This window comes from Ctenopharyngodon idella, chromosome 17, assembly GCF_019924925.1.
Source record: "Ctenopharyngodon idella isolate HZGC_01 chromosome 17, HZGC01, whole genome shotgun sequence".
Lineage (NCBI taxonomy): Eukaryota > Metazoa > Chordata > Actinopteri > Cypriniformes > Xenocyprididae > Ctenopharyngodon > Ctenopharyngodon idella.
In genome coordinates, this window is record NC_067236.1 from 35,124,733 (window position 1) to 35,147,337 (window position 22,605).

The following is a 22,605-nucleotide window of genomic DNA, read 5'->3' on the forward strand; positions in this document are numbered from 1 at the left end:
GCTAGTTCATGAGTTGAATCAACTCCACAGCAACTACATAAATTTATCCATTAACCATTCAGAAACGTCCAGTTGCATTCTAAAACAGTGGTTCCCAAACCTGTCCTGAAGGACCCCCAGCACTGCACATTTTGTATGTCACCCTTATCTGACACACCTACTTCAGGTCTTGCAGTCTCTACTTATATGCTGATGAGTTGAATCAGGTGTGTTAGATGAGAGAGACATCCAAAATGTGCAGTGCTTGGGGTCCTCCAGGACAGGTTTGGGAACCATTGTTCTAAAAGATGTAACTTTTTCCTGAGTCTCTCCATCAGTGTCGACTGCGGTTTGAACAATGTAAGGCTGAACACCGTTACTGACAATCCTCATTTTGGCTGCGTGAGATTCTCCAGCTTTGTTGTTGTTGAGCAACCGAAGCGTGAGCTGTTAAAGCTCCGCCCTCTTCTGGAAAGTGGGCGGGGAGCAGCAGCTCATTTTCATTTAAAGGTGTTTTTGCTCACACCCAAATAGGGGCAAATTTGACAAGCTATAATAAATGATCTGTGGGGTATTTTGAGCTGAAACTTCACAGACACATTCTGGGGACACCAGAGACTTATATTACATCTTGTGAAAGGGGCATTATAGGTCTCCTTTAACCAGCTGTTCAAGCGGTTTAGTCCAAATTTTCCAGTCCAAATTTTCTGAAGAGACTTGATCGCTTTATATGATGAACAGATTGAATTTATGCTTTTATTCACATATAAACATTGCATATGTGCTTGACGTGTGAGAACAAACCTGATTGGTTCTAGCGGAAGCTATTGAACGTTGAATATGTGAATAAAAATTCAAGCTGCTGTTTACATATTTATAGCAAATTGTAATATGATGTTTGTTCAAATCTTTTCCATGATCCTCACATATGTTATAGTTCAAATGAGGGTTGTTAGGGTTGACATAATCTCATAGAAATATTGTGTTATGTGTCCTAGACCAATGACTCAGTCAGGACGTCCCATCACAGGATTTGTGAGACCTAGTACACTGTCTGGTAGACCAGAGACGATGGAGCAGGCCATCAGAACGCCTCGAACAGCGAGCACAGCCCGTCCAGTCACCAGCGCTTCTGGGAGATTCGTCAGGCTGGGAACGGTAAGAATAACCCTAACCCTGACCATTCATATACAGCAGATTCCTGATTCTGTTGTTTAACGGAAGAACTAGTTTGACTTGCAAGCATTTGTAGCATTGAAGCATTGTAAGTTAACTGTCTTTTTTGTTACCATCTCAGGCCTCCATGCTAACAAATCCAGATGGGCCATTCATTAACCTTTCTAGGTTAAACTTGGCAAAGTACGCCAAGAGACCGAACTTGTCCAAGGTAAATTTAACCTAACTGTAAAAGTTTCTTGAAAAAGTTACTTTGTGAAAGAAGTAATTCCTTTTAGTCATGATTTAATGTAATATCTGTGATGTAATTATTATTAACACACAATAATCAAGTGTTTGTCATGACTCGCTGACACTCTGTCTCTCCCTCTCAAACACAAGACCTTGTTTGAATACATCTTTCATCATGAAAATGATGTAAAAAATGTAAGTAGGTCTCATATGATTTTGTGCTAATAGCTGTTTGCTGTGTATAAGACATTCATTTTTCCGTCTTGCCAATCTGCAGGCATTAGATCTGGCTGCTCTGGCCACGGAGCACGCTCAGTTCAGAGACTGGTGGTGGAAAGTACAGCTGGGAAAATGCTATTACAGGTGAGAATCAGTGGCATCATGCTTTCTGATGGTGTTATTCAGCAACTGGACTATAACGGTTTTACAGAAATGTATGAATCATTTTGACCTGCATGAAGAGATTTTGTTTGTAAGTACTGATCAGATGCAGTAGAGGATTTGTGTTTGTAGACTCGGTTTGCACCGTGAAGCTGAGAAGCAGTTCCGATCAGCTCTCACTCACCAAGAATTTGTGGATACTTACCTCTACCTTGCAAAGGTACCCTTCGGCAAGTCAAGATTTGTGGCTTACAGCTTCCTGTGACTGCTTCCCAGTAAGACTCTTTGTTCTGCGCAGGTGTATCAGCGTCTGGATCAGCCCATCACGGCTCTGAATGTGTTTAAGCAAGGCTTGGATCACTTCCCAGCGGAGGTCACGCTGCTCACGGGAATCGCACGCATCCATGAGGTATTTTAAGCTGGGCTGGGACAATACATCGATGCATCGCGAATCGAGAAATTCTCTGATATTTTCCGTATATATCGCGATTCTCTCTCGAATCGATTCTGGGCTTAGTTTTCAACAGCAGATGGCACTTCGTGCTTTAGAAACAGCCGTACTCTGCTTCCTTCCAATTCCTTACACACACCACTTGAACCTTCTATAAAATAATCATTCATAAAGTTTGAAAAGGTTGAAGTGAATTACAGGAGTGTTTGCAGTGGGCTGTTTACATTAATCTTGCGTCATAAAAGCATTCTGAGGTGCGAATACATTCTCAGACTTTGCACGAACGCTTTTCTTCATGAGCATTTGAGCGTGTGGTTAAAAAATAGCCTAGAGCGCCATCTGCTGTTAAAAACTATGCCCAGAATGGAATCGCGATGCATCGATATATTGTCCCAGCCCTAATTTTAAGCTGTCTTTTACGTTCACATCACTTAATATACTTTGGATTCATTTGTCTGTCTCCTCCAGGAAATGAATAACGTGATCTCGGCCACAGAGTACTACAAAGAAGTCTTGAAGCAGGACAACACACATGTGGAGGCCATCGCCTGTATTGGCAGCAATCATTTTTACACAGACCAGCCAGAGATCGCCCTGCGCTTTTACAGGTGGGATTGCTTTATTCTTTTCCTCTTAATTTTCCTTGTTGCATGCATGTAACCAGCAAAAACACGTATGAGATCAGATTTTCTGGCATCTGATTTGAGTCATGTGGTCACCTGATTTGATACCCGTCCTCACACTCAGCATCTGATCAGGGCTGGGTATCAATACAGATGTCTCGATTTGATTCAATGAATAATTTTCACTGGCTCCACCACAAAAAAAGTAATAAATAAATAAAAGAGTTATTGTTTTTGTTGTTTTTGACAACACGCACCATTAATCCACTCGGCTCAAACGGCAAAAGTCATGGATAAAGACTTCAGGCTGAGCTGCATTTTAAAAAATTCTTACAAAGTACACACTTGAAAAATGTTCTCAAGTACAGTAATGAAGTACAAATACTTTATTGTCCACCACTGAATACAGTGGTTTAATATTTTATCAACCACTAATGATATTTTTAGAAGCATAAAAATAAGAAAATAAATGTCATGCTTTAAAAAAATGTTATAAGAGGGAGAAATTTGAAGAGCGTGAACACTAAACATAATCGGTTGTGTTTATATTCAGCGTATGAGAAATATTAATAGTGCTGTGGTCAATGCATTTTGGTGCAATACTGTAAACTGCATGATTATGTAAATAATTAGTATAATTATTTTTGTATTTTTATGAGATATGTTTGAAAAAACTTTGAAAGAGTAATGGGGCAACTTAACCAAAGGATTAATCAACTAATCAGAAAATTGATAGATTTTTTTTTTTGGTAGAAAGAATTGATATTAAGAAGAATAATTGTTAGAAGCATTCCTTTAGTGAAGGTAAACACATGGGACATATACGTGAAAGACGGGATCTGTGCATCATGACTGGGGTTTGGTTTCTGTTCAGATGGGGGTGTTCAACTGCCAGCTGTATAACAATCTGGGCCTGTGCTGCTTCTACGCCCAGCAGTATGACATGACCCTGTCGTCCTTCGAGCGAGCATTAGCCCTGGTGTCCAGTGATGAGGAACAGGCTGATGTCTGGTATAATCTGGGACATGTTGCAGTGGTGAGCAGACACTCTGTGTCCAATGTCACACATGTTTTAGGTCAACTGTATAACAGTCTGCAAACGAGGAAGCCTCAGAAACAATTACTGTCCCGCACCGGTGGAACAAACTCCTAACTCAAATATCGGAATGCAGTTGCACTCGAATATCACTCAGCAGTTCTGACTTACTCTGACAAGTGATTTAGAGACTTTGTAATTTATACCGAGTTAGGAGTTTGATTCAGACTGATTTCACTCGATGAATATTTTTTGCAAACCAAACATTTAATGGAGCATGAAAAGGCAGGTATAGAGATGTGTATATCAGCTGGTTTAGAAATTTGTGTTTGTAATAAAATTACATATTGATTGAGAGGGAAAAGTATTAAAGTATTAAATGTTGCCATTGTTCCCAAAGCAGAAACATTGGTTACGCTCTATTTTAAGGTGACGTAGTTACATTGTACTTACTCAAATATGTACTGAGTGATATTAATTAACTACATATATTTACTATACAGTTACGGTTATTGTTAGGGTTTTGTTTAGGGTTAGTTACTTGTAATTATTCATAATTTACTGTTATTACTATAGTAAGTACATGTAAAAACGTGTAACTACATCACCTTAAAATAAAGTGTTACTGAAACATTTGATGGAAAAGCTGATTCCACATGTAGTAGGTGTTTGAAAAAAAAAAACTACAGATGAATTATGACATATGCCAGTTATGAGCAAAGTTATTAATGAAATATATTTTTGGCTTTTCTTTCTCTCTTGCGCAGGGCATTGGTGACTTGACTCTGGCTTACCAATGCTTCAAACTGGCCTTGGCTTTCAACAACAACCATGGTGAAGCTTACAATAACTTGGCCGTATTGGAGCTACGGAAAGGCCGGATCGAGCAGGTCAGTTTCTTCCCTAACAGTCTCGTGATAGCTAACGTAATCACTAGCACACACACACTCATGAACTGTACCTGATATATCCAAATCTATCAATTTTGAATCAAATCCAGAGCTTGTGAATCTGAATCAGTCAAAAGATTTGTGAAATCTGTGTCGATACCCTGCCCTAAACTGGTTCAAGTGTGTTTAATTAGAGGTGTGTTCCACTTCACTTTTAGACACACACTCACAAACTTCCCTAAGCACTTTCCCTCGAGTGAATCCTGCCGCCATTTTGAAGTGTGTTCCACTTCGTCAAGTGGACGAGGGAAGTTTATATGGACAGACCCTCAACCCCTCAATTTTCACTAAGGGAGCGACTCGACTCACATGTGCATTTTAGACAGCTCCATATCCCACAATGCAACACGATTGTGACATTACAGCAGTTTGTGCTTAATTCACACCCCCACCCCACACAACTATAGTTTATGATATATGAATGATTTGGGGATTTAACCGCATATTACTTGTTGCTTCCTTAAAGCTGCTGTCCGTAACTTTTTTTGGGTTAAAATTTATCAAAATTAATTTTTGAGCAAGTCCATAACCAGCCAGTGTTCAAAACTATCTCATTACCCTAGCCCGATTCACAACGGTAAGTTTGTATTAGGGGGTCTTTACACTGGGCTCATTTGCCACGGTCTGAGCCCGGGTGCGATTGTTCCCGGTGCCCCCCGCAGTGTTGGTCTGGTTTCACACTCAAATTGATTCTGTCGAACCCTGGTGCGTTTGCGTTCATCTCACGTCATCACAAACGTGCACGGCGCATGATAGAAAACAGAACGCGGGTCAGTAAATTGTGTTCTTCCTATTAATTTGCTGCTATTGTGTGCAGCAGAGTAAATGACACTTGAGTTTACTGTATGTGCGCTGCATGTAGACGGGTTTCCGCTGCTTGCAAACAGACTATTTTGAGGAAGACAGCTGATTACCATTCATTTGCCGCTCTGATTGCACTCACAAAGCGCGAAAACACTGCAGGCTCACTCCTGCTCGAATCCAAGGTAAATCATCAACACTATCATCTCTTACATGTTTTATTTTAGTAAATATATTAAAATCAGCTAAAACGCATACACAGGTCACTTTACTTCCTGAACAAGTGTGCACCTGAGTCCGTGTTGCTTTCATATTCACGCGAACAGTTCGAGTGCAACCGAACTCAGACCACCTCCTTCAGGTAGTCTCGGGTTCGGTACCCCAGTGCGCACTTGGGTTCGCATGATGACAGCAACCGTGCCTCGTTTCAAACTAAACTGCCAGTGTGAAAGCCCCCTTAATGTTTTATAATTTGGGTGGTACTGTGTGTTTCCGTGGGAAATTGGCGTATGCAGCCGCTCGTCTTTGCGTCATTATGTCACGTCTGTTTACATAAAGAAGGAGTCCCAGCTAGTAGCTACATCATGTGAGGTTGCTGCAGGTGACAGATCATTTATAGCCTTTTCTCACAGCAGCTGCAATAGTTAAACTTATCGTTTTGATGGTGGATTGTAATCCTGAAAGGTCCAAATGACAATCATCAGTGAGACTGGAGATTCACCCATAGTCAAAAGCAAAAGATGTTGGACTGCGGAGTGACTACAGAAACTGAAATCTACAGGTGACACTAATACACACTAAATACACAGTCACGCAATGCTGATGTTGTTACCATTAACAATTTAAGAACAAATTTAATAATCAGTTGCATGGTTTGGCGTGATCTGAGCTAAGCGATCGTCAGATTTAATCACCATTGGCAGCGCAATTTTTGCTTTTTCATCAGTTTGTCAGAACAAAAGTGGCAGATTTGTTACTTACTCCTTCAGATGACATTTTCCGGTGAAAATTCTTATTATTTATTATAATTATTATTTATAACTTATTATTTCCAAGACGTAGAATCTGTGATTCTGAAGTACAGTATCACAGGTGTGGTGACTTATGGCAAACATTAGATTCATCTGCGCTGAGGAGCCGTGCCGATGCACAACCCACCAAAAGATAATAATTCTGCAAATAACTGCAATTGCAGGTTTCAAACAGAGATGGCGACAAAGAGGCAAAACTTACGGACTGCAGCTTTAAGTTTATACACTTGTGCAATATAAGCAATGACGTACATCCGAGTCAACGAGACAGAGGGAAGTTAGCGAGGGAAGGGAAGTGGAGCGCAGCCCAGGATCAGGATTGAACATCTCTGTAACTTAACTTGTTTTGTCACAGGCGAAAGCTTTTCTGCAGACGGCTGCTTCATTGTCTCCTCACATGTACGAACCACATTTTAACTTCGCCACACTCTCTGATAAGGTACGACTCGCAACCCTGATGTGTGTTACTCTGTCATTGTTTTATGACAATATGGCTTCTGGTTTATTGTTTTATCTTTAGCTAGTTTTACATATTACTAATTAAAATGACAAAAATAAACCCATGTTTACATCCCTCACTTTCAGTATTCAGAAATATATTTTCAAGGTTTTTTCAGCTAAATAAATTTGACAGTGTTCAATGAGTTTTCTTTGTGACTTGAAGGTTGGAGATCTTCAGAGTAGTTACACGGCTGCTCAGAAATCAGAGGATGCGTTTCCTGAGCATGTGGACACTCAGCAGATCCTGAAAAACCTCAGACAGCATTTTGCCACTCTATAAGATGATTAACTCTTATCACTTCAATGTTGGGAGATGCAAATGACTTGCACAGACTGGCATGTACATGTATGTTTATCATTTAAAAAATAAAATATAAATAATAAATATTAGCAAAAAAAATTGCATTGTTTTTTTACCACTGCTTTGATGAGGGAATTTATTTCACATAAAACGGCTCCACCTCGCTCCAACACACCTGCTCAGAAGCTTCTAGTAGTCTAACTCCTGAAGACCTTGATTTACTGGTTCAGGTAATAATAATAATAATAATAATAATAATAATAATAATAATAATAGTTTAATATATTTATTGTTTTTCCCAAGCTCAAAGCGTGTTACAATCAACAATACATCCAAAACAGGTCAAATACCATAAACAATACATTATACACATTAAACACCACAGATGACCATGGAATCTGAGTCAAATGATGAGTCTGGGGTGTACCAGCACACTCTATCTCCCGCTTGCAATATATTCAAAATTCTGCTGCAAGGATACTAACTTACACTAAAGGATCTGCTCATATTACTCATCTTATTTAACCTCCACTGGCTATCCCATTGTCACAGTCTCAGTGTCATCCACAGCACCAGACTGTCACGATCACTGTCTGTTCCTGGACTCCATTTCCCATAATCCTCCCTTCCAATCACCTGCACACTCCACACCAATCACCAAGTGCCACACACACCTGCAAATCATTACCTGGACTATAAAGGACTTACACACACACCACCTCACCGCGAAGTCTTGATTTGCCCCGGTGATCACTTCTGAGCGTTTTCTTGTGGATTGTATTTCTGTTGCCATTGGACTGTTTATTGGACTGTGTTTGTTTGCCGCCTGCCCTGATCCTTGCCTGTTATTTGGACTGTGTTTGTTTGCCGCCTGCCTCGACCATTGCCTGTCCCTGTTTGTGTCTCTGCCTTTGCCCCTGTCTGCTTTGGTGTTTATCGTAATAAAGCTGCAAATGGATCCTCACGCATTCGACCCATCATTACACAGACCTGTCAGCTCCGCCCACTAGATTATTATCACCCGAATTCTAATCACATGCACCTGCACATGCTCATTAGGACTCGTGTATATATACAGCCACTTCACACATGCACCTTTGTCTGGTCTCATCTGTGCCAATGGAAAGACTTGCCTGACTACTCACCTTGGAAACTTACCTGCCTTCAGTCCATCTTCATATCCTGGCAATACTTCATCTGCACCGCATACCAGTCTGAACCTGCAACAAACAAAGATCTGTGAATGTTGCTACTTTGAATTCCATACTCGCCTGTTTACCACACTGCTTCATTGAACTTCCTGTGAATAAAGATACCGTTATCTGGGTCTTCTCCTTCTGTTATTGTGACAGAAGACCAGACCAAACAATGCAACGAGGAACAGAAGCTAGTGATGTCCAGAGTCCAACTCCTGATCCGTTCACTGATCGGGTACAAGCAGTCAGACAAACACTCAGACCATCAGTCACCTCACCTTCATTGTCTGTCTCTGCCCATCCCACGGCCCGACCCGCGACATACTCGGGCGAGGCGGATGAGTGCAGCGGGCTCCTTCTCAAATGTTCACTATTCTCCGAGATGCAACCACAGTTATATCCAACATTTAATCCTCATTTCCCAACGCTTCAATGCCTGTTTGCTGGATCAAACCGCTCACTCACACCCGTCCTCCTCACCACCTGTCACATCTCCAGCACCAGAACCCATGCAGTAGACACTATCATCCATCTGTCTAAAGGGAAACATCAGAGACAAATTCACAACCATCTCTGTTTATACTGTGGGGAGGAAGGACACTTGTTACCATCATGTCCTGTTCGACCACCACGGCCAGCGGTGAGTACAATTCAACTACCACCACCTATGATTTAACCAGAACTGATGTTATTATAACTTCTCATCTATCATCTGTTTCAGCGCAAGCTCTCATTGACTCTGGGTCCTCAGGCAGCTTCATCTCCCTCGAACTCCTTGTAAACTTCACATCAAGAAGAAGCCTCTGAATATCAACACCATCTTTAGAAAACCGCTGGGCCGTGGTCACATCAACCATCAGACTCTGTTGTAACCCTCTGCATTTCCATGAGGAAAAGATCTGTTTCTGGTGCTGGAGGGAACCACTGCTGATGTCACCTATGGTATGTTGGACCAGCGGAGAAATCCTGAGATGGGGAGAGAGCTGTTTGAGAACCGTATTAAACCTGTCAAGAAACCAGTCGTCAAGAAAATCACAAACTAAAGAGCTGAACTCTTGGTTGCAGAGAGATTTGTCCATTTATGCTCGTGTCTTATTGTCTAAATCTGAAGATTAATCATAAATCTCCCAAGCTCTATTTGTACCGAAGATATTTACCAAAGAGTTTGTCAAGTTATTTGATTTTGTTGGGAAAAACAAACCTCATTATTTAAAGAAATATATTATGCAATCCACATGATCAGGGTGGTTTGAATGTTGTGGATTTCACAACCTTGAATAGCACTTTAAATTTTTTTTATTTTTTTCCTTTATTATTAAAAATAATAGTTCTATGTGGAATATTTTCCCTAACCATTTATTTTAACAACTTGGTGCTATCAATCTTTTCTTAGATGTAGATGTTAACAAAATACCTCTTAGTTTGTATAATTTTCATAGCCAAGTCCTTTTGACACGGTGTTTGATTTTTCTACTTTTTTTTTTTTTTTTTTTTTTTTCTGCACTCCTTTTTCAACTGGAATAATAATATCACACACCAAAAAATCTATTTTTTTTAAACATTGGTTTGAGTCTGATATTGTCACGCTGTATAATAGAAACACTCGCTGGAAGCAGGGCTTTAGATCCACAGAAGTTTTATTTCAATCCACAAACAGAAGCAGTGTTGCCAATTTCTTTCAGCTGAAAGCAGCTAAAACCGGTCGCTAGATGACTTCATACTGGCGAGTTCACTGATCTATATTAATATAAATATAAATCAGTGGGCGAGCCACATAATCTAGTCAAGGTTTGTCCAAGAAGTTGCTAGATTTGTTACTAGGCTTTTGAAAAAAGTCTCAGAAGGGGTGGGGAAGTTGTTAAAACTAGTGACAAAATTGTTAAATTGGCAGCACTGAAGTTGAACAGAAGACTAGAGAAACACAGGTGAATATAATAACTGAACCGCTTAAACAAGACGGACAAGGAGTAAACTGAAACTGAGGGCTTATATACATGGAAAACAAGAGCAAATTAACAAGACACACCTGAGCAGAATACTCAAATCAATCAGTAACCATGGTGACAAACAAGCAGGTGACAGAAATAATGAACAACCTAGAAGATTAACAAAGAAACAGACAAAAGAGATCAAAAACATGAATGTATAAACTCAAAACATGACAGATATATTATTAATTGGTCGGCTGTTGAATTCTAATGGTCAACTTTGAGTATTAATGAATGTCTTGAATTTAAGTGTCATATTTAATAGAAAGAATATTGTATTGTCATGAATTCTGTCTGTGAAAATACTATCTCTGTTCAGAAATGGTGTAACACTGTAGGAAGAAGGTCTCCAAACTTTTGTTTTTAGATCAGTTTGATTTAATTTTAAGTGCATAACCAGTCGATTAGATCTCTCTTTGTTAATATCTCTTCTCCATCAAAATTTGTTTGGGTTAATATGTTTCTGTATGGGAACATTTTTGGGGAGTTCTTAGTCTGTATTGTTTAACAAATAAAACTAAAGAAGTATCATTTAAAATTGTTGACAGAATATATCCTGTGAAAAACACATTAGAGCTTTTTCATCTGGATATAGACAAAGTCCCTTTCAAGAAAAGTCCGTTCACTCGGCGGCCATATTTGCAACGATCTCCGGGCAGCTATTTCGGGCATCCAAGACCAACGCTGTGTCTGAAATCGAATACTTCTCTACTATATAGTACGCAGAAAAAAAATTGCAAACAGAGTAGTATGTCCGAATTCATAGTATTCGAAAAACTGTCTTATCTATTTAAATGGGGGAATCCTGAAATCTCAAAAACTGCTTGGCAAACTCAAAATTAAATTATATATTTCAAATCCGCAACAAAATCTGACATGAACTGTCCCATAAATGTTGTTTCTTTTGCTCAAATAGTGTTAGAAAAGCTTATTTTTCAGGCTAGATGAGGCAATGCGCATGTGCAGTCATAAGCGCGAGTCTTGGCCTGCATCTCAATGTGCATACTATCATCCTAAATAGTATGTAATATTACTATTCAATACTATGTAGGGTGGATAGTATGCACATTGGGATGCAGGGTTGGTTTTCTATGGGAACCGGAGCTTCTAACGGCAGCTGCTGTGACGCAATGGCTTTATCAATCAGCGATTGGCTCTTTTACTTTAAATACCCGGATGATGCACTAAATTATCGGAAAAAACGAAGTGTGGAATGTTGGACACTTCATGCACTCAACTGTCGCAGCTTTAATTACGTAGCGGAGGGGGAGGGGTATCAGACATCGATGTTAAATGACAAAATAACCTTATACAATTTACGCACTACATGGATGAGTACATCGTGCATAAGTGCATAGTGTATAGTGCTTCATTTGGGACGCAACTTTACTTTTATGTATTCCGCCATATTGTGTTGCAGTTTCTCCCATTCATAACTGAGTGAACCGTCTTTCTATATCTATAGTCTTTGATATAGATTACAAATGTTATTATTCTAATAGTGAAAGAGAGTCTATTGTGTTTTTATTTTTTCAATGTCCCTGTTCATCTTTCTTTTGGTATGAAATGTCACAAATGAATTGCAACCTAGTCTTAAATATGCCATCTGTTTTACTTCAATTAAATCAGTATGACTTTTCCAAAAGAAAAATATATATTATCGATATATTTGTCTCGCTGCGCATGGCTCAAATTTCAGAATTTTAAGTTGAATTCAATTTCAGTTTCATGAGATTTTATTATGCTGCAGTCGCTGCTTCCGCTTCTTCCGGTCATGAGTATGAGGTAACACAGCGCTGTTTATCATATTAGACACATTTCAAAGTGTTGAACATGATGTTATAACGTTACTCTGGCTGCTGTGAGACACTGTTACACACTGCAGTAAGATAGATCGATATATGAATATCATAATAAATGCTGGGTGGCTTGTGTTGATGATAAATGGCATGCAATTCATTTTAAAACTTACTGTATGATGGAGAAAATGCCGTATTACTGCTACTAATAATAAAGCTGCATCAGATTATGCTATGTTAGCTACTTCACAAAACAGTGCTGTCTCTGAGGCATGATTACAAACATGATACTTGCGGAAAATCGAGGAAAATAGATTTAAACAATAAAACTAAATGTGTTGAGCTATATAACAACAATTAGTTTTCTGTCAATGAATGTATCCAAACTGTTGTTCCATTGTCTAATAAAACACATAATATATTAAAGCGTCTTCGGTGTTTCCATGGTTTCTACAAAATAAAACCGGAAATCGAGGGTAACGCGGGTATGACGCAATTGACAGGCGATCGCACGGACACGGTCCGTGTCCTGGTTAAAATTGCTTATTTCTCTGGATTTAAACATTCTTGGAAACATCTGGAATTATGTAAGTACACAAGTCAACAAAATATATAACACTGTTCTAGTGGTTTTTGGATATCATATTTTAATCCAATAATCCCACATATTGTGCCTATGAGTCAACGCTTTAATGAATGCTACCACCATTTATTATTTAAAAAAAGACATACTAAATACATTAATACAAATGTAATACAAGTATAACTATAATACAACTATTGTTTGTATTCCAAAAGTGAGATTGAACTGTTTTTTTCTCTCTCTCTCCATAATCATGAAAAATTAATCTTTCATTTGTCTTTGTCTCCCTCTGCTGGTAAAACACAAACACAAATATATTCAGGCTCTATATTTTCTCTGTAACAAAACTCCAACCTTTTTGAATTTATACAGTGCATTTATACAAATAAAATGGTTAATCAATGAATGAGAAACTGTACTTTGCTGCTCTGAAATAAAAGGTGCTTCACTGCCACCTCATCAGGTCTGTCAGAGGATCGTTGAAATCTAAATTAAGTCTTAATTTATAACAGTGAAGTCACTGTATCTTCAGTCTGTTGATTCTGTTGACTGTGAGTCTCTGTAGTGGATCCTTATTCACCATCAGATGATCATGAGGAGATCAGACTGTCTTGTCCTAAAATAAAACACAAACAGTCACATATGCAGTATGAAACATTACGCCTGTCACATCTTTTCCTAAGAAAACTTAGCACTAACTAGATAAGATATATCAATTCATTCTCACACATGATAATATAGCTTCTATCTGATGCTCAAAGTCACTTTACAAAATGTTATTTCTTTTTTACATCACAGACCCAAACTGTTTTAACAGAGGTGTGTCGACTCTTTATAATCACTGTACATGATTGTAAGTTATACTGTATTTTTCAACATGTCCTCTGATGTACATTCAGGATTTGTTTTGCTGTAACTTGTATTAAAGTGAAGAAATGTTTGCTAAACTTGTACTCTGTGCTGTGATTGGCTGAAGCAGATAAAGTGATTTTATGTTTTAAAAGCTGTTACAATTATGACAATATGACAATGTTTTCGGTGAGTTTATAATGTGATAATTTTTTTCATAATGTAAAAAAAGCTCAAGATTTCATTACATTTTGAGAAAATTGTTACATTATGAACATTTTATTACAATAATAATATAATACTTATTACATTATGTGCAGTTATTACATTATGAGTTGCTACAAACCCAAACCTCAGATTATCACACACACAGACACAGTTAAAGGGTAAAAGCTGGAAATAACATTAATATTATTTTCACAATCAGTCACAACACTATGAGCAGAATTAAACTCAATTTAACACAGTTTAAAGTTCAGAGACCTACAGAAACTGAAGCTGAATTTAAGACTCATTATCTGATGATCTCAGACACAATATTCACACACATGTGCTGTTACTGAACCTGGTACAGTTTCCTTTTATTTCTAGAGAGTAAAACAACCATTTAAACTTTATATGAAAATATGATGATGAAAATTGTTAAAACCTATTGTTACCATAGTATCTCCAGTTTATAATGTGGATCATCCTTCAGATCAGAGAGCAGCTTCACTCCCGAGTCTCCTAGATTATTCCCAAACAGATTCAGGTGTCTCAGGTGTGAGGGGTTTGATCTCAGAGCTGAAGCCAGAGCAGCACAACCTTCATCTGTGACACCACAATCCTCCAACCTGTAGAGAACAATGACACACTCTTCACTCTCTCAGATCAGATCAACAGAGACTTCATTATTAAAAAGAAACCAAAACAAAAGCACAAATCCCCATGTTTGATATGAGTTTTACTACGTGTGTGTGTGTGTGTGTGTGTGTGTGTGTGTGTGTGTGTGTGTGTGAACTGATGAAAGACCCAGAAGCACCACCTGTCACATACTCTGACATCGTCAATTACCTGGTTTATATGGTATCAGTGCCTACACAATGCAAGAGTTCAGACCCTTTAAGCAATTAGAAGCACATTTTTACGTTTAAGTTATTAGCAAGCAGGATTATTTAGAGAAACTGCTTGACATCACTAACCAGTCTATGACTCAGTAGGCGAAAATATTATTATTTTTACAATAATAAGCATCAGATAAGCATCATTTCATCAGTTCTGTAGCTGGCAGGTCGTACGGCTCGATGCTGTTAATGTCAAGCATTTTCTCTAAATGACGCTGCTCGGCGCTGTTATTTAGTCTCTCCTGATAGAGCCCCTTTCCTTTCACCTTCTCCTTCTCCATTTCTTCCCATAAAACTGCGCTGTAATTTATTTATTAAATTATTCTGCTCTCTCTCTCTCTGTTGGTCTTTATCTCGGGCTGCAGTCGAGGTTACCATAGCAACAGATACCGTAAGTACGCAACCCTTGACGGAGCTGAACTTTTGAAACATTTGATGAAACTGAAATTCTCAATTTTAAATGAAAATGTAATTTAATATTTTTTTGCAAAGATAAAGGACAAAATATGTTTGCAGTTACATATTAACAAGGTCATAGTCAGGTATATTTAATAAAAACAAGACTAACACAAAAAATCTAGCTTGTGTTGTTGTTACTTTTGACCCACCTGTGTGTTACTTTCGTCCCAACTGACGGGGTTGAAAGTAACAATGTGCAATTTATGTTCAAAGTGAAATTATGCTGAAGCCGTTCTACATTTGTACAAAATACCACCTGGTATTGATAGACCACACCTGTGAGTTACTGACCACAGCAAAAATATATCGCTGTCTAAAACATTATCTTTCAAAATTACATTTTTGTGAAAAATGGTAGGCTACTTTCGTCCCTGCTCTCCCCATACTTCAAAACTAAAGTCTTAATAATTATTGTACTAGTAGTAGTATTACATTGTCATTAAGAAATATTTAATACCGTACAATAGTAATACAATAGTAGACTACATAGTACATAGTAATAGTAATATGGCTCTGTTTCTGTTACAAGTTAAACCGAACTTTTATTTTGACGGGTTGCTGTGATCTTGAAGTTTATGTGTGTATATGATATGACAATAGTTTTTTCTCCAATTAAACGGTAAAATGCTCATGAAGTGACTCTCAGAGCAGCTCTAGAGATGAAGTTTATGTGTTCATGTGTATGTCGTTCCGAATGGCTCTTTAATATAACTTTGCTACATGCACTCATCTCAGTGAACGTCTCACTCAAAGTCTTAGTTTTTATTCTGCTATTTATTCCATTCAATTTAAGGCGCAGACGTGACGTAGACGTCACACAGACTGCATCAGGCTGAAACTAGCAAAAAACTCTTGCGTTGCGCCGGGTGTATGATAGAGCCCCAAGAGTGAGACTAGAAGTACAGCCATATCATGTGACATTCCAGGAAATCTCTTAACATAAACAATGATCAGAGATCCAGAGATCACTATAACATGCAGAGAGAAACGGTTTGGAGACAATAAACACATGATTGCAATAATATATGGTTTATCTAGAGCTGTTCAACGATTAATCACATCCAAAATAAAAGTTTATGTAATATATGTGTGTGTACTGTGTATATTTATTTTGTTTATAAACACATACATGTATATATTGAAGAAATATTTACATGTATATATTTATATAATTTAAATTATATATAAATATTTATTAAGTTGGCTTGAAAAAGCCCACTCACTGATCTTCTATTTAAGATTATTATTATTCTTCTTCTTAGACTAAAATGTCTAAATGCTACTCCTCCTAGACTGTTCAAGCTGACTCGAGTTGCCTTATCTTTTCAGACTGATCAGACTTACGGTTTTCCTAAAAATGCTGATTAAATCTTGGAAAAATCCCATTGACTTTCATTGAACTGCCTTGGCTGATCTGAACATTCCGTCCAACTGTCAAAATTCAAATTCAAACACACAGACTCAATTAAACTGCCATTCCTATTTCTAAGCCATTTAAACTCATTCAAACTCATTTAATCTATCTATCTATCTATCTATCTATCTATCTATCTATCTATCTATCTATCTATCTATCTATCTATCTATCTATCTATCTATCCATCCATCTATCTATCTATCTATCTATCTATCCATCTATCTATCCATCTATCTATCTATCTATCCATCTATCTATCTAGCTTTTAACCCATTTTAGCCCACCGGCAACTATAGTTGCCGCAGAGTATAGTTGTCATTTTCCTTTTGTAAGTACTTTTCTAGATGTTTTCCATGTTTTATGTCTTAATGACATGCAAGAAAACAACCAAATACAGGATTTCAAGAACAAAAAAAAGGTATTGATTTCCTTCCTGTCACATGAGGCTGTCAACTTCCTACCCATACTTCTAGGAAGCATATTGAAGGCAAACCCTCCCAAAGAAAAGTAATTTTCATGTTAATAGGAAGTATTTTTTGTTGACATATATATATATATCTACATAATCATGAGGGTCTCTAGAATCATCCAAACAAAACAAATCTTACAATAGATCTACAGTTTTTTGTATACTTAGTCAAAAGTCCAAGCGGCAACTATAGTTGCCGGTGGGCAAATGACTTGCAAGTACATATATCATGGGGAAATGGAGTATACTGTGTTTAATGAGTTAATAAATCAAGGTTATTGGTCTTGTTTAGTGCATTTTGCCTTCATAATATTTTATATTGATATATATTGTTATTTTTTTTTATTTTTTTTTATTTACTTATTTTTTGTTTGTTTGTTTTATGTGACCCTGGACTACAAAACCAGTCATAAGGGTCAATTTTTTTGAAATTGAGATTTATACATCATCTGAAAGCTGAATATATATAAGCTTTCCATTGATGTATGGTTTGTTAGGATAGGACATTTGGCCAAGACACAACTATTTGAAAATTTGGAATCTTAAGGTGAAAAAAAATCAAAATATTCAGAAAATTGCCTTTAAAGTTGTCCAAATGAAGTCCTTAACAATGTATATCCATTCACAAAAATAATTTTTTATACATTTACGGTAGAAAATTTACAAAATATCTTCATGGAACATGATCTTAATATCCTAATGATTTTTGCCATAAAAGAAAAATCTGTAATTTTGACTCATACAATGTATTGTTGGCTATTGCTACAAATATACCCGTGCGACTTCTTACTGGTTTTGTGCTCCAGGATCACATATAGGAGTAATTTTTTCTAATGAACAATGTAATTTAACTTTTTGATTCACAATGCTCTGTTGGAGCAACTTAATGGCTGCACTTTGTTCTGCATTATGTTCCACCACTTTAAGACAAACGGATTTGTTGTTTGATGTGTTTTCATATTCAAGAGATTATAAGCTAAATGCAGCTTTTTTGTGTTCACATCAAATGTTCTTCAACTTTGATTGATCTGTTGATCTGTTGAAAGCAGTTATTTTGAGTTAGATGCATAAATGTTATCCTCCTATTCAAAGTTTACATTGAGGGGTGCATACAACATATTTGCCCACCGGCAACTATAGTTGCTGCACATTCAAATACATTTTTTAAGAAAAAAAACAAAAACCTGGGGAAAATAAATGCAGAACATGTTCACATAGGACACTATTAATAGGAATATATGCATGAAATCATTCAGAAAAATTTGGGCACAAATGGGTTAAAACTACAATTCTAAAACTTAAATTATTTCAAACTGAAAAGCTTCAAACTACAAACTTTTAAAACTTCTTCAAACTTTCTGGACCAGCTTTTTCAAGCCAACTTAAAGTTTGTCTACAAACTGTTTTATCTAGTTGATTTTTATATTTTTATATTGTCCCTAAATATATACATGTATATGTATAAATACAAAACAAATATACACCGTACACACACATATATTACACAAACTTTATTTTAATCATGACTAACTGGCTAACAGGTTGAAAAAAAAATCATTTTTGAGTGAACTAACCCTTTAAATTCATGAATGGTAATTTGAATGAATGAATGTAATAATAGTTTTCCCTGAATTCTATTCCATTTTAATGTTACTTTATGAATTATTGAAATTGCAAAATTCACAGTGACACAGTTTCATGTGAGAGTCGCGTATGATCTTACCACAGATCCTCCAGTTTACAGCGAGGATTCTCCAGTCCAGCAGAAATCATCTTCACTCCCGAGTCTCCTAGATTATTCCCAGACAGATACAGTTTTCTCAGGTGTGAGGGGTTTGATCTCAGAGCTGAAGCCAGAGCAGCACAACCTTCATCTGTGACACCACAATCCCTCAACCTGTAGAGAACAATGACACACTCTTCACTCTCTCAGATCAGATCAACAAGGAATTTCTCAAGATCATATTCAAACTAACAGTGTGATGATAAGGTGAGAGAGACAATGAGAAGAAAATGAATCAATTTAAAGATCAATAAAGTCAGTTTCCTCTGAAATCATATTCTTCTTCTTTTTACCCCCTGAACACAATATTCAGATACTGAAACTCTGACATCAAATTCTACTACAGATTTATAATAGTGAATAAGAATAATTGATATGACATCTATAGCTCTCCTATCAACACACTGATGTGAGAATCACCCAAATACATTTTTCAGTAACACTTTCTATGAAGCCTGTGTTTATAATGCATTATAAGGATATTCTTAATGCATCATAATGCACACATAATGCCTTATAAACAACCTTATAATGTTGCATCATCTAATGAATATTCATAACAACTGAAATAATACTTAACTCTCTGTGGTTATAAATAAGAGTATGATTATATATAACACACAATGAACATATTTTATCCACTTCAGTTATAGAGTAATATATATCCCATAGTTTCATATTTTAATTTCCCAAGTCTCATATCTTGACATTGTTTACTGAAGATCTGCACAGTATAATACTGCATCTTATGAGTGGAATTTTACTGCTTAAAGTGACTTGAGCGATGCCTACTGAACAGGAGAGCGTGTGCTGCATCGATTGTGATATTGTCATGCCACAGCTTGAAAGTCTGGATAATTCAGACGATGAGACGACACATGTATCTCACATCACCACACGCATGTGTCGTAGTGCTCTCGTGAGGAGGAGGAAGAGGGGAAATTGTTGAATAAAGTTGTTATTTTGGTTTTTTGCTGCACAAAGTATTCTCGTTGCTTCATAACATTAAGGTTGAACCACTGTAGTCACATGATCTGTTTTAAATATGTCTTTATACCTGATCTCAAAAATAAAACATAATCCGACCCGCTAAATTATTATTATTATTCTCTAGTTGTCTCATACCATATTCCATATTCAAAAGAATGACATGATTCTATTAAAAAGAAGCACACAGGCAGATTTGATGAGAGCTGGTTCGGGGCTTTCGTAGTTTATTTGTTGTTTGGCTGCAAAGTGCGAATGCGAACCGAAAAGTAAAGTGGATGAGGATCACAGACAGTTTCAAGAAAGATGGACATTGCAGTAATTTTTTGTGGAGTTTAATGGAAACACTACCTGTCTGATATGCAAAGAAAAAGTCGCCGTTCTAAGGGGCCGTTCACATATCGCATCACATAAGCGGCCGCGCCACTTTCTCCTTCTTTCCAAAGCGCTTTCGCTCCCGTGGCGTCTGTCGTTGCTATGCAACCATGAGCTGTGCTCTCTACGACAAAGAATATACACTAACAAGAAGCGACACTCAGTAGAACGTTCCACTGAAACACCGGCGCCCAGCAGCGGCCCTGCGTTTCCGCCATTTTGGGGTGAAAGCGAGTCGGCAGTCCAGTAGTTTCTATGGCAAGATCAGATGCTTTGTTAAAAAAAAAAGTACATTAAAGCTGAAATCCAACCAGAATGATGACAACACAGAATAAAATACTATCACTAGTGATCATCAAATCCTTTTTACAGTTTATTTTACACACTTTGTGTTTAAGTCTTCCACTTTTTTCACAAAACCTTTGGGTTAAAATTCTTTAAAAGGCTTATAAACACTGAATTATTACCAACATATGAAATTAAATTAAGGACATGCATCAGAAAAATTGGGAATGTTGGACAATAAATAAATGTAACAGCTTGATTTTGCAGTGTTGTCTAATGTCCGTTAAAGCAAAAGTGTCCAAAAGTGGGAATTATGCGATAAGGGACACAGCAATGCATCATTATAAGATCATTATGTTTGTAGCGTGATCCATTAAAACGTACTATATATATATATATATATATATATATATATATATATTTCAATTCAGACCTAGATATTGTTACTATTACTCCACTAGGTCTGAAATATATTGTTCGCTGCAAACATGATGATCTTAAATTTATTAATTATTAATTTACTATTAATAAATGTGTAAAGTTGCATAAAATGGAAATACTCAATAAAGTAGGCTAACTATGTTACCTCAGATGGTTGAATAGTTGGATTCCAGAACCGGTAAAATAAAACGTATATAAGACATACAACATTTACTGTAGGAGCCATACAGTTTACTGGTGACTTAACTTAAAAAACTGTTCTATTGCGCTTCTCATTCGCCGATTTTGGGTGAGTAAGATGTGAAGGATTCTATGGTCCAGTTAGTATTTTCAGCCCATAATGGTGGCCGCGCTACCGGAGCGCCATCTAGTGGCTGTTACCCAAAAAATATCAAAGTGTCACCTCTTGGGTTCTATACTCTTTGTCCAGGATGACGAGGAAGTTTCAGCAAAAGAAAAAAATGATTTCTAGTCCTTGCATTAGCTCTACTACTAGATATATTTATGGAGATGAGAAATAAAAACCCGCCCTGTACAGCTATGATCAGCTGTTCGGCTGAGCTTTCGGTGTTGTTACGGAAAGGCCGAAGCTCATCGGTTGGTTCTTGTCACATGACCTGCGGTGCACTTGTGGCATTCTGAAAGGTGTTTTCATCTCGCCGCGGCATAGGCGCGCCTGGAAAAACGAGCGCGCCGCACCGCATGCACGTCGCGACCACGTCGCTTCTATTATGAGCGCGCTTGCTCAAATTATAGTAAAAGCTCACGCGCAAGTCGCGAGCATCGATTTGAACCACCGAAACGCGTCCGATGCTACCAATAAACATTACCGATGCTCAAACAGCATCTTGGGCAAATGTGGCTCAGCTGTGTGAGCAGAAGCGCTGCAGATGTCTGACACAAAATAGTGTACAAATGTATTCAGGGATTGCATTTGTTCAGTACAGTGTTGTTCAGTGCAAGATTTTGATGTTATTTAAGCTAAAATAAAGTAAGGGAAAATATTTGCACTAACTGTTAAAAACTAATACTGTATGTAACAATGATAGAGACACTGCTGTTTACATTTCTTTAAGTTTGGCAAAAATATTTTAGTAATGAAATTTGAAGTAAATGAGAAATAATGCAAAGGAAAGTAAATTTTCAGAAATGTGCTTTCTTGTGCTTGAATGTTAAAATGGCCCTCCTATGAGGTGTCAATCACAGCAACGGCCCCCAGCCAATTTGAGTTTGAGACCCCTGCTTTAAGGACTTTACACTTGCTTGACTAAATGAAGAAAATGATTGACTTTGACTTGAGATCCAATGACTCGAGACTTGACTTGAACTGTCTGACTCGAGAATGACTTTATAACAAATAATTAAAATGATTTTTATCAAAGTCATCACAGCGAACACTTTAGTTTAGGG

At 37.3% G+C, this 22,605-nt stretch overlaps 1 protein-coding gene and 1 pseudogene across 11 annotated transcripts in view; one reads left to right on the forward strand and one right to left on the reverse strand.

The window, feature by feature from the left end:
* The window catches only part of LOC127499176 (protein NLRC5-like), a 784,214-nt gene that overhangs the window by 323,567 nt on the left and 438,042 nt on the right, over positions 1-22,605 (reverse strand). For all 11 annotated transcript variants that reach the window (XM_051869371.1, XM_051869366.1, XM_051869364.1 and 8 more), the window contains one exon: positions 19,048-19,221. In XM_051869371.1, the coding sequence (XP_051725331.1) occupies positions 19,048-19,221 (174 nt within the window). The remainder of the gene's footprint in view (positions 1-19,047; positions 19,222-22,605) is intronic.
* LOC127499183 (tetratricopeptide repeat protein 8-like) overlaps positions 1-22,605 on the forward strand; it is a 370,710-nt pseudogene that overhangs the window by 175,222 nt on the left and 172,883 nt on the right.